The sequence below is a fragment of the Pagrus major genome, chromosome 14, assembly GCF_040436345.1.
Source record: "Pagrus major chromosome 14, Pma_NU_1.0".
NCBI lineage: Eukaryota > Metazoa > Chordata > Actinopteri > Spariformes > Sparidae > Pagrus > Pagrus major.
In genome coordinates this window covers 8,196,217-8,209,244 of record NC_133228.1, presented here as the reverse complement: position 1 = coordinate 8,209,244, position 13,028 = coordinate 8,196,217, and the positions used below count along the sequence as shown (strand labels likewise).

General features: G+C 39.5%; 2 protein-coding genes across 2 annotated transcripts; one reads left to right on the top strand and one right to left on the bottom strand.

Moving 5' to 3' along the window:
• Nucleotides 1–7,239, bottom strand: cdc123 (cell division cycle 123 homolog (S. cerevisiae)). The gene is made up of 13 exons (XM_073480551.1): nt 7,155–7,239; nt 6,806–6,877; nt 6,474–6,537; nt 5,853–5,885; nt 5,521–5,616; nt 4,308–4,414; nt 3,802–3,853; nt 3,490–3,565; nt 2,831–2,953; nt 2,551–2,579; nt 2,355–2,456; nt 2,123–2,260; nt 1–776 (listed from the first exon to the last, which is right to left on the bottom strand). Exons 1-13 carry the CDS (start codon nt 7,226–7,228, stop codon nt 711–713), a joined length of 1,032 nt encoding a protein of 343 aa, XP_073336652.1. The 5' UTR covers nt 7,229–7,239; the 3' UTR covers nt 1–710.
• Nucleotides 7,240–7,956: 717 nt separating this feature from the next.
• nudt5 (nudix (nucleoside diphosphate linked moiety X)-type motif 5) lies at nt 7,957–12,951 on the top strand. Its single transcript, XM_073481004.1, has 10 exons — nt 7,957–7,993; nt 8,300–8,373; nt 9,747–9,814; nt 9,899–9,951; nt 10,060–10,167; nt 10,415–10,510; nt 10,689–10,790; nt 11,516–11,524; nt 11,611–11,664; nt 11,763–12,951. Exons 2-10 carry the CDS (start codon nt 8,317–8,319, stop codon nt 11,870–11,872), a joined length of 657 nt encoding a protein of 218 aa, XP_073337105.1. The 5' UTR covers nt 7,957–7,993; nt 8,300–8,316; the 3' UTR covers nt 11,873–12,951.
• Nucleotides 12,952–13,028: the final 77 nt, after the last annotated feature.

Here is a 13,028-nt window from a genome sequence, read left to right as displayed (position 1 = left end):
TACACGACAAGAAGTTTAATGGTGTTTTTTCGAGCAGCAGTCTACAGCGATGCATGATGGGAGAAAACAGGAGTCAAAAAGAGCGCCCGGAGCGGCTCGGAGCGATGAGTGTGTCAAAACTGCTCAGAGGAAATTGGCAGGGAGAGATGGAGGAGCGGGGATGGCTGGACAGAAAATTAAAGGTGCCTCAGTGATGAACAGCTTTAGTGTTAAATAAAGAAGTCTGTCACAGCCTCATGACACAAACACACACGTACAATGGAAGTTTACATCCAGAGACACGATGCGCTGCAATAAAGATACATTAAGTATTGTACACACTTATTTCAAAGTATAAAAGCAGGCATTTGTTACAGTATTGGTGAATACATCCCGTTGCAGTAACACAATTTTTCCCCCTTAATAAAAAAAAAAAACAAAAGAAAAATTCTCCCAAAGCTGAAAAACACTGCAGAGGACTCCCTCCCCTCACCGGGCCGTTACTATCTGTAACACGGCGCTCAGAGAGCTGTTAACATGATCTGCTATCTAACACGTTCCGTTAGCGTAAACACAAGAGCTATCTAGGAACTGTACTGATCACAGAAACAGGCTGAATTAAAAAATAAGCTTGAAACAGGACAGAGACTACAGAGTCACTTCATGCAGAAAACATTATATAGAGGGTTGTTGACACTAGCAGCTATTCTTCAGGTTTTAGAGGAGCCGTGTCACTGTGCAGCGTTCTCCTCCTCTTCCTCCTCCTCCTCCTCAGAGTCTTCCTGTTGACTTTTCTTCTGTAGAGAGGACAAGGAGTAGGAGAAGAGATTACACTTCAAGATATACTCTGTTTCCCAGTGTTATTTTCTGATTTTAGCATACAGTGTAGTGGATTCACACTTGAGAAATAGACTTATGAATTTGTGATATAACAGACCAGTCAAGAACTCTAAAAACAAAACCTGCATTATGTTTAACGCCAACATTCTTAATAGTTTTATTCTTTACAATATCTGCACATGACCCACTACAGAGCGTGATTTAGTGACACCTGTGGTTGCTGGCAGGGAGGCTAAGAATGTCTTCATAACACAAGCACCAGACTTCCATTTGAGATGACACATTTATTGATCATTGTGGGCAGGAAATGCGCCTTGAGTAGCTACTCTGTCAGAAATATGACAGAAGAAGACAAACAACCGGTTCTTCATAAATCTCTGCAGCTATACTCAAAATGCCCGCAAGTTCCAAATCATGTCTTCAGGTCACTAATGTGCAGTGCATAAATGTAATGCACATTGAATTTGTTCCAGTATGTAGATGCGTCCTTTCCGCTGAATCCTTTGTGCATCGGCTTGCCATTTGAAAACAGTGTGGCAATGGCGGGCCCCGCCACCAACAATGCAAATTATTATATAAAGAGGTAAATACAGTGTAAATACATATAATCACTATGGCAGAATGAATTCCAGCCATATATTTTTTTTTTTAAATGCGTTTTGTATGATGAACCTCTCGGGTTGGGGATAAATTAAATATGTTTAATGTTTGGTAACAAACACTAACAGAAATAAACAGGCAAAACTTGATGAAATACTCAGACCTGATGAGGGCTACTAACAACTACAGCTGCAATGATTAGTCGATTATCTGATAAGTTGATCAAAAGAAAAGTAACTGTGAGCCATGATGGTAATCGATTAATTGATTCAGTCATTTTTCAACCAAAACGTCAAACATTTGCTGGTTCCAGCTATTTAAATGTGAAGATTTGCTGCTTGTTTTGTCATTCATTATGGTAAATGAAGACTCTTTGGGCTTTAGACTTGGTTGAACAAAAGAAACAAGATGAAAGCATCACTTTGGGCTCTGGGAGATTATAATGAGCATTTTTTGAAATGTTACGGACTAAACAATTAATCAATTAATTGTGAAAATAATCATCAGAATAACTTGTCAGTTGCAGCCCTAATACTGACTAGTTTCTGACTAGTCTCTCTGGTGTACAGATCTCAAATAACTTGCTGAGGTGGTTCTGATTGCTAGCAAAACTACGTTAGCACCCCAGCAGTGTGTGGTACTGTGCAGCAACAACACTAGCTAGCTAAATACTCATAAAAAAAGATATGTAAAAACATCCTACCAGTTTGAGGAAGTCAATGAGTTTGTAGGCGTCTTCTCCAGTGGAGAGGTCAGCGAAGTCACGTGGGATTCTGTAGCTCAGACAGGGACTGGGCTGCACCGTCACCTCGCTGTTGGTGTAGCGAAACGCCGGGCCTTCCTGCATGTACAGAGAAACCACATTATCACTATTAAATTGTCTCGTTACAAACAAAGAAACCTCTTGTGGAAAAAAACATGAACCGAAGGCCGACCTGCTGCTGGGTGATTTCTCCAGACGTCAGCTCCTCCCAGCTGAACAGCAGCGAGTCGGTCACCTCTCCGAACGGGTTTAGATCGATCAGCCACACCCTCCCCTTCAACACACACACCGAATACACATGTAGGCGCAACTTAGCATTCACATGGCGTTTTTGAAAATGTGCTGTTTTAGAATGCATCAGCGCTTACCTGGCTATCTCTGTAGACATCAAACACAACTGTAACAGAAAGGAAACAACTGTATAAACAATATGCAGTCATTAAACATTAACATTATATACTGTATATGTATGTGCTATATTCACGTATACTGTCAAGTCAAAAATTGCCACATCTGATCAATGTTCCTCTGCATTTTCTCCAGTCGCAATATCCTGTATTCAGCTGTAAATATTTAATGACTCCAGCAGCAGAGGAGAGCTGAAGGAGGTGTGTAACAGTGAGGAAAAAAAAGGACGCTGATGCTCACAGTCTTCGTCCAGGAAGTTGTACTGGATGTGCTGGCTGAAGAATTCCTGTATGGCCTGACAGATCTGCTCCTCCTGCTTCAAGATGTGCTGGTAATACTGAGTGTAGTCTCTCTGGGAGATAGCTGGGAACACAGAAACGCCATCAGCCCAGCTCAAATTGAATTTTATAATTGTTTCTAAATTAGCCTGCTGGGTAGAAGTACAGCTCAAACGTCATTACACAGGGTTCCTACACCTTCTTACGCATCCAATTCGAGGACTTATCAAGGACTTTCCAGGCCCAGTTCCCTGAGATTCAAGGAGCCATCACTTTCAATGACCCCATGTCTATGTCTATTTTCAGCAACTTTCCCTTTCACTTTCACCTAAAATTCAAAAACTTTCAAGGATTCCAAGGAGCTGGTTATATCATTGTTAAATACTGGCTTTCTCCATATCAGCCATATTCAGCTCAGTTTGCCGTGTAAAGACAGCGCCCTCTAGCTGTTCTGCGTTGTAAATCAATCCAGCATGTTTTCCTCCAACTTGTCGGCGAAGATGTAAAATTGTAAAATGTAATGGAAATATGATGGTCTCTCTAGTTAACAACAATAAGTAATATCTTAACATTTTCCACAGTGATCGACCGATGATCTGAGTGTGAGTGCAGAGTTTTTACCGATCAGCTTGTTCTCTTTGACGAAGCAGCGAAACTCTCCACCAGGAATCAGCTCGCTCCACTTTCTCAGGACCAGCTGTGGACAGAAGACAGCATGGTGGATAAAGTCCATCGGGGTGTGAGTGTGTGTGTGTGTGTGTGGTCTATGAAGGAGGGATCAAGTCATTTGACTCATTTAATGACAGAAAGTTTAGAAACAGTATTTTCTTCAGAGCAAAAAAGCCCCCTAACTGCGTGATGGGACATGTAAACTCATACTGAACACAGTGTACTAATGCTGCGTGTTTAGTTTGTCCTTTGAAAGTTAATTACCTCATAGTTTATAACTGGATCTGGAGAGTCCTGGTCACTACATACAAGGAATCTGCACAAAGAAATGAATGATGGTTACAACCATCATTGAGTGCAAGCTGGCAATAAAGCAAAAGGGGGACATACCAAATACTAAGACATCACATGGCTTTGCACTTTAATTTCTGTGTTTGTTAGAATGCAAAAAGCTCTCTCTGGCTGCCCCTCAGGAAGTTTAAGAAGTTTTAAAAGAGTCAGACAAACAAGCATATATCATGAAAACAGTTTTCCCGAGGCAGCGTGCTGCAGTAAATCAGTCGCTGTGCTAAACGTTTGTCATGCAGAGCAGAAGAGCGCGAGGCATAAATCTACATCACTGCAATTTCTCCAGCTGCCACGTGTGTTTTACTGCAGATTGAAAGCAGCCCGTGCACACCAAAGCTGGTTATTTTTTTCTGATAGCGGTTGTCATCTAAATGCAAAATATTTGTACGTGTGTGTCGATGTTGTCGGATGGAGAGGCTTACGGCTGCGTGAGGTCGTGGGTGATGAAGTCGGAACTCTTGAAGAGCAGGAATATATCGCTGAGGCTGTGACACTGCAGGGAACTGTTCAGAGCGATCCAGTTAGCATCCTGAAAGACACACACACACACACACACACACACACACACACACACACACACAAACAGAGTTTTTTAGTTATGCCTCAATTCTTGGTACTGGCAGTGTTCCAAGAGGCAATTCTAATTTGTCTCTGCACTGAACAGGAGAGGGCTTTTAGCCAACAAATTATGTGCTTATGCTTCAAATAAAAAGAGGTCATGTGACACACTTTTCTAATGAATTTAATACTCCCTGTCATAATGATTATATTATCCACTTATCATATGATGAATGACCTCGATCATTTTAGCTGACCTTGACATTGCCTGTTGTGTTTACATAAGAATGTCGCCAACATGACGCCAAAATAAAAGGCAGGGATTTCTCCACCATTACAAGTCTTTTTTCACAGCGCCTGAGCAGAATGAACAGAAAAAAACTATGCTGAGTGTGGCGGCCCCTGCTGTTAGTCAAGAGCGTCTGTGTGTAAACTAATGGATTGTGGGATTGGTGAGTAATTAGTGCATTCTGGTGGAACCTGCGCCTGCTGCTCCCAAAACTTGGTCTTCAACAGGGGGGTCTGCATAGTTACTGCAGGGGGGACGCCACATTATTGTTTGATGATATTTTGAAAGTTGGAACTTTTTCAAAAATGTAAATGTGTTTAAAAATACACATGAACATGGATCCAACATATTATTGGCAATGATAAAGTTGTAAAATAAAATGCACATCAACCCCCAACACTGATGTTAGGCTACTCGTTCTGCAAAATGAGTCCAAATAGACTTGGTATGAAAGGCGCGCTCCACAGCTCCAGTGTGGGAACATTTTGGGGGTGAGGAGAGAGTCCATTGACATGAATGAGCCGGTGTGTTAATTTTACTTTTACTTAAAAGTGGCAACACAACTTACCTAAAAGCTCATCTCATCTAATCTCATCTCTACACCCCTATGCCAAATGTTGAAAATGTTTTGACCGCCAGAAAGTCCATTTAATTTATTGTTTTGATTGTGTGGTTTAATTAACCGTTTTATGTTTGATCTATTTAGAATATTTTAATATTGTTCCAGCCAGTCTGCAACCTTAAAATAAAACAGTCATACAAAGTTGGTCATGTGTGCAGTGTTTTACCCGAGGAGCGCTCCAGTTGAGTTTGGGAAAGACACGCCCACCCAGGGCGTTTATAGCCTCCAGCACTTTAGAGGTGAATTCTGGGAACTCAGGAGCCTAACAGACGCAATGACACATCATCAACCGCAGTCATAATTATAATGTCATCAAATGATAAACATGGGGGTGTTAAGATACACAGTTCTGTTGCATGCAAAGAGTGGGTGTGCAGCATACAAGTGTTCAAACATGTTAAATGAAAGCTTTTTCAGGTGGGAAATGAATTTATCACGTTTGTTTGGCCTCATAATTACAGACAGTGCATTTGGATAAGAAACATTAAACGTGCTTACAGTGACAGTGGTGGTTGTCTCATCATCTGACCACTAGAGGGAAGCAGAGGACAAGAAACAGGATGAGAGGTTAAAAAGATACCATTAAATACATTTCTAATTACTGTTTAACTGCTGTGTGAATGCTGTTAGGTTGTCTGTTCACCAGACAAAGTAGTTATGTATAAAGTACTGTCAAAAGATGACGCCATTTCTCCCTGATATAACCCTCTGAAAAAAGACTTAAAACCTTTAAAACATTTATTTGTCATGTGTGTTCATTAACCAAGGTTTTGTTATAAATTACCTCTTCATTTTAGAGGTGAACTACGTGTCAGAGTTTCCCTACTGACTCTCTAACTGCAGTCTACAATCTCAGCGTGGGTCTTTTAACAAATCTAATAATCCGTCACAAATAATTTCACAAATAACTAGTGAATGTAAAACAAAACAGTGACAAAGTGACTTCTCAAATGACAGAATAGGGTGACACCTTCCTGTAAAAATGTGAAATATTTTATGGTTGTGAATTTTTTTAAGTAAAGACAAATTTTCGTTCAAAGAGATGAGCCAAAATAGAACAGGATCTGCACCAAAGAGAGCCTCCAAGCGGACACACAACCTTAGTTTCTGTTCCCGTACCTGAACGTCTTCTTCTGCATCCAAGTCGCTGTTGTTAGTGTGAGTCTGCTGTGTGTTATGGTCACTGAAGGGAAGAGAAACAACAGATGAGTATATGATCATAACAACAGGGTCAACCTGTATCATCTGCTACAAGCAAACCCCATAGCATCTTTACATCAGGGCTTCTCAAACACAGCAGGTCAGGTCAACCTTTCTGCCAACACTTAAGAGGAGTCCCAAAGATCACTTATGAGACCTCATGTGGATCACTCACAAAAGACTAAATGGAAGGATTTGTGTGTGTGTGTGTGTGTGTGTGTGTGTGTGTGTGTATGTCAGTGGCCTCATACCTCCCGGAGACTACCAGTGTCCCATCGTCCAGTAAATATTCTATTACATTCTGAGGCAGTGGGAGAATCAGACTGGAATAAAGAAGAGTAATAATATAGCATATAAATACATGTTAATAAAAGACAACACACATACATATGTCAAAGGAAGAATGAGGTTGTAGAAAGCTCCTCTGAAAAGGATTTAAACACAACTATTAAAGCTTAAGATAAGCAAGAAGATGGAGATGGCAGCTATGTGCTTCTATCTGGTAGCTAGCGCTAGCCGTTAGCTAAATGGACCCTTTTTTTTACAGCGACAACAGATGAAATGTTTTCTGGTATTCAAGTACAAATTATAGTTGTTTACCTTTTAATCGTATGTTTCTTGAATATCGGATACCAAACCGAAAACTGACAGTTGACAACTTGCTCCTTCTTCATGCTGCAATATCCTGTAACGGAAAAGTGTCCATCAGTAAATATCTTCCGACGCCATGATATTTTGGAAAAGTACGGCGCCGCATTCTCGTTTGACACGGCGTCATTTTGAGGGAATATTACTCCTCAGTTTTCACTGTTATTAATGGACTTAATTCCCATTGTTAAACCGCCGAGGCTTTATTGTTAGATTTATATAATAAAATTGTGTTTTCAGAGGTCGGACGTCTTATGGAGGTGCACATGTAGGCGGGGTCGATGCAACACCCGCTGACTTGAGACATAGATCGTTTATCTGAATGAGCTACCACTCCTTTATTGGCATGAAAGTTTCAAGAAACAATTTTCCCACAGCGTCATGGTGCAGAAATCAGTCAAATACATGAAACAGTAATATGATCAGTTCATAATTTAAAAAGGATCAAAATAAACTTAAAAAAAAAAACTACAGGCGTAACGTTAGTCTTCATTCTCACAAAACACTACCCATATTTACTTACCTTAAATCAAATTATTACAATTAGTTGGAATGGAATGAGTATAATTCCAAAAGAGTTGCGCATGTTATTATGTTATTGAATCTCTACTTTAAAAATATGATAGAAATGACTCCGAAAATAATCATTTTGTTTTGTTTTTTTCCATTTTACTGGGGACAAAACTTGACTCCGGTGACGTTTGCGGTACCCGGAAGTAGTGCCAGAGTGACTCCTCATTCATTCTATGCCATCTCTTCTAGTCAGTACCTACTCATCGTTTGGATTTCACGTGAGTCAAGTTTAATTATTTCCATTTTAAATGATTGTTTAAAGTTTAAAATGTGCGAGCTCTCAACCCTTGTAGCAGTGTTAAGTGTAAATCAGCTAGCTACCGTAAAATAAACAAAAAAACAAGCTGATAAGCCAAATGTCGAAATATGCAGCTAATTGAGCAACTCATGATCAGAAGCGACCAGTCTGGTCCGCATTAAAATGGTGGTTCTCTGTATTTTGTTTTAATTCTCAGCCGAGCTCTTGGTGGACAGTGTTAATTTGTTATTTAAAGCTTTTTGACCCGACTGTTCTTCATTTCCAGTTGTCCGGATACTGAAAATGAGCAACTCAGGGGATCCTAAAGCGGTGACTACACCACACATAGTGAAAGAAGAGGTACGTTTGTTGTTTTTAGGGTTTTTATAAATGATGTCCAGACAGAAACTCTATGACAGCTGCTTTAAAATACCCCACATTAACTCTGACTTGAAGCCGAAATCTCCACTGACAGTTTTGGTAACATGACCTGCAAAATGTAGACGAGTTAGAACATCAGTAAATCACAAGATTCACAAAGACATGTTTTAATGCAGGGCTTTTGCACAGGTCTGCCTCATAACTCAGTTTAAAGTAATAGCTTCATCGTAGTATTACATTATAGCTGTGATGAACTGAACCATTGTCAATGTACAATAATATAACACAAACATGCTCTGTGTTCTTCCGGTTGTTATTATGGAGCCATGTTGGGTCCTTGAATTTGAGGGGAATCAGGCCTGGAAAGTCCTTGAAAATTCATTGAATATTATTTTAAAGCAGGTGTGGGAACCCTGCTTATTTATCACTACAGATACTAGGTATACAAAAAACTATATTTGCTCCAAGTGGATACAAAAGTACATAACATGTCATGTTACAACAAAATATCCTTTACCAAGTACAACGCTTTATCTTAACCCTTCAATTAATTTAAAAAAAGGCAGAAGTTTCTATGTTCTTTCATTGCAATTTTCCAAAACACAGGATTATATTAGTCTCCTCCATGAAGAATCCTGACTATATATCAATAACCAACCTTAGACACCTCTCTGATGTATTAAATTTGATGGACTTGCATCAAACAGGGTGTCTGCAGGTCCTTAAAAAGTCTTAAACAGTCTGAAATTCTGCTTTATAAATACTAGGCATTTAAAAGTATTTAAATATTCAATTCATTTCAATTCAAAACTTTATTGCAGACTCACGGTCCAGATAACCGACAAGACATTCCATAAAATAAATGACATACAAAATCACAATTAAAGACCCTAGTTTAAACATCAACAGTGTTGATGAAGGTTCTCAGTCACCCAGGTCATGGTAATTCTAAGTGCCGTATCTTAGGCAACTGGACTTGTTTCAAGAAACTGAAACAATTTCTTCAAACAGCTTGGAAAGTACTGACTCCTGCAGCAACGAACATTTCACTTTAAGTGTCTGATACTTGTAGACATCCTGTCAAACTTTCAGCTTGCTGAGTGTGCGTTCTCAAATTTAGATATATCACAATTAAAAACAATTGGTCCTTAGATTCAAAATTTTTGAGATTATGACATCAAATTATTGTATTGAAAAAATAACCACATAAGTGCTTCTCTGTAAGACAATTCCCACTCTTGTAGTTTGGTAAGATTAGTAGAGCAGCAGCTCAGACTGTAATAAGTCTTTACAGAGTTGTGTTCGGTGCCATAGATCGTCTCAGCCTGGTTCTTTTCCTTTCTGTCTTGCAGCTCATTGCATCAGGAAAATGGGTGAAGCTGGAGAAGACGACGTACGTGGACCCTGCTGGAAACACCAGGTACTGTTCTGTCTTCAACTGACATGGATTATCATTTGCACAAGTGTCCCGCACACAGTTTCACCTTCTGATTTCACCCACCAGAACCTGGGAGACTGCGAAAAGGACGACGAGACAAACCAACACAGAGGCAGATGGTGAGCATCTATGTACTTTTTGTTTTCCTGTTAGCTCGTCAGTCGAGGTTGCACTGACGGTAAGGTCGGATTTTGAGCTTAACCAGCTGTAACACACTTTTCCTGCAGGTGTTGGAATCATCGCGCTGCTGAAACGGACACTCCACAAAGACTGTGTGGTGATGGTGAAGCAGTTTCGTCCCCCTATGGGATGCTACACTCTGGAGTTTCCTGCAGGTCAGAAAGGTTTTTTTTTTATACATTCCTCAAACATCCTTAAAACTTCTCATTTTCAGTCCAGAGTTTCAACAAAACAAACCTTTTAATTTGAACTTTTCATGCGGTAAAGTTTTGTTTTTTAGTCTCAAAAACATCTTACATCTCATTTTTCTTCGCACATAATGGAGCTGTTGGGACTTTTGCAAATTCTTGATGGCACAGCTGTGTATTCTGACACTTCTAATATTGTGTCTGCTGTGCTCAGGGTTGATCGACGAGGGTGAAAGCGCGGAGGCTGCTGCCTTGAGGGAGCTTAAAGAAGAAACCGGCTACAAAGGGGAAGTAGTCGGAGTCACTCCAGGTATCGTCGCACAAAGACCTAGTACCTAGACGTACATTTGATTGCATAAGCTGCCTTTCTAGGTTGAGTGTGTCGGAGAGGTTCAGGGGTCAGCGGTGAAAAGTGAAAAGAAGTTCCATACTCATCTTAATCTTATGAACACAGAATGCTAGTATTAATGTTATTGTTTGGATCGCAGTGACCTGTCTGGACCCCGGTCTGTCCAACTGCACCACCCAGATCATCATGGTCAACATCAACGGAGATGATATGGAGAATATCAACCCAACACAACAGCTCGGTGAGCAGACCCACTCCTTTATACACCTAGTAATACATTAATATATAAATTAAGTAGTTTAAGGTTAAAAGTAGATGATGGTAATATTTGAAAAAAATATGCTTTTTCCACATTTGTGTCATGAGAATTACCCACCTCCAGCTGTGATACTATCCCTGTCTGAATAGGGCTTTAGTCTTGAGATTTATTTGGCCTCATTTTGAGTTTATATGGAGCTTAAATATGTTACTAGTCGTATCATTCTTATAACTTCCGTTAGATGACACATTGTTCCAGAAAACAACATTATTGTAATTTAAGGATGATAATTTAATGATAAAATAATAGCATTCTACTGCAACTACACCCTTTCAAAGAGCATTGATATAATATAATATCCCAAATAAAGGCAGCATACTTAAAATAAAAAAAAAACACAACACAATAGATAAAAAAAGTATTCAACATTTTGCATAGGGTTATTCATTCATTCCTTCACAGCCAGTATATTGCTTTTATTGCCTCATTTTCTGTCTTTCTTTTTATTTTTATTTTTGGCAAATAAATAACCCTCACAATACAAGTCTAGGGATAAGTGTAAAATCTAATTACTGAAATCAATTAATATACAACCCCGACCCCCAAAAAAGTTGGGACACTGTGAAATGTTAATGTATTTTAAGAATACATTTGTGTGTAATATAAAAACCTGTTGGCTAATCTTGCTCTCCTTTGTTCTTCTGCAGGTGATGGAGGTGAGTTATGTTTCTTATTATATCAAAAATAATCCTTTTCTCTCATAAAGCAACTCCTCAATCAAACCGTTATCCTCCCTTTCCAGAATTCGTTGAAGTCATCCTCCTGCCTCTCGATGAATTCCAGATGAAGATAGACGGTGAGGCTTAATGTTTTCCACAGAGTGGTGTTAGTATGTGATCATCGAGACCGCCACAAGAACGCTGACTCAACTCTCTGTTCGTTCTTTTCCCGCAGACCTGCTGAAGAAAGAAAAAATTGTGGTGGACTCTAAAGTGTACATCTTCGCCATGGGGATGGCTCAGGCCTTCTTTAAGCCGAGGGAGCTGCCCATCCTGAAGCAGTGAAGAGGAATGCTCAGGAGGAGGAAGTAGTCTTTGCTGTTACATAGGGCTCATGCAAAGGACTGGAAAATCTGGAAATGTATTGGAAAGCAAATTGAAGTGTTTGAAATTATATGAAGAAATTGTATGAGAAGTTGCGTCGTGGTTTTAGACCTGATGTGACCTCATATTTTAATATTTGTTTCTATGAGGTGCAATGACCATCCATAGAGCTAGAGTTAAAATACCAGTATGTGTAAATCACGCTAAAAAATCTTGAAATCAAAGCCTTGAAAAAGATTAACTGAGCCTCTGAATCAGCCCTGTTCACACTACATGTCCTGGACCACTCTTTGTACTCAGCAAGGTGAGGCCTGAAACACCTGGTGGCCAATCGCCGACTGCATTTCAGGCTTTAGTCTTGTATGCCTTATGTGACAAATAGTCATTTCCAGGTTTTTATGAGATTACGAAAGGATGCTATTTTTTGTAATTTTTATGTAGTGATTGTACGACATTCCTTTCCACGTGCTAACATACTGTTTCCCAGACTTAAGGGCAGAAAAATCAGCCTCTTAACAATTCCTACAGGTGATCTACGATGTGGTTAATTCTTGCTTCATTTACTTTTTTTTTTTCTTATTTTTCTCTTCGATGACCTCTGAGGGAAATAATAGATTTTGGAGACAGTGTGTCAGACTTTTTTGCACTAACATTTAACATGATCCATCAATCCACAGAAAACCAGAGAGCAATCGGAGCATTAAATTCTACAAGCTCACACCCTTTCTCTGGATTTTGTCTAAAGACATCTTATAACTTACTTTAGAGGAGCCATTAGTTACAAAATACGTCATGCACTGTGGTAATAGTTACAGATGGTAATTGGCTTAGTATATTAACAACAGTGTTAACAACATGAGGGGGGATTTATCTTTGTCTTTGTAACTCAACTGTAATGTTCATCAGAGGTACTGTATTGAATATTAAGAGGAAATGACTGATGCTGTGCCTCCAATCTCATTATGGTGCAATTAACTGGAAATGTACTTAACCTAACCCCTAGAAATGACTGACCAATGAATAAAAGTGATACTACGTTTGCTCTTTCCTCAGTCTGTGTTTCTGCCTCAATCAACTGAAAGTTTAAGTTTATTAAAATGTTATTTAAGTGTGCGAT

Coding starts and splice junctions, on each gene's coding strand:
- nudt5 (XM_073481004.1), top strand. CDS start 8,317: ATGAGCAACTCAGGGGATCCTAAAGCGGTGACTACACCACACATAGTG. Junction 9,815..9,898: donor GACCCTGCTGGAAACACCAG/GTACTGTTCTGT, acceptor TTCACCCACCAG/AACCTGGGAGACTGCGAAAA. Junction 9,952..10,059: donor AACCAACACAGAGGCAGATG/GTGAGCATCTAT, acceptor CTTTTCCTGCAG/GTGTTGGAATCATCGCGCTG.
- cdc123 (XM_073480551.1), bottom strand. CDS start 7,228: ATGAAGAAGGAGCAAGTTGTCAACTGTCAGTTTTCGGTTTGGTATCCG. Junction 6,878..7,154: donor AAGAAACATACGATTAAAAG/GTAAACAACTAT, acceptor TCTTTATTCCAG/TCTGATTCTCCCACTGCCTC. Junction 2,261..2,354: donor GAGAAATCACCCAGCAGCAG/GTCGGCCTTCGG, acceptor CTGTACATGCAG/GAAGGCCCGGCGTTTCGCTA.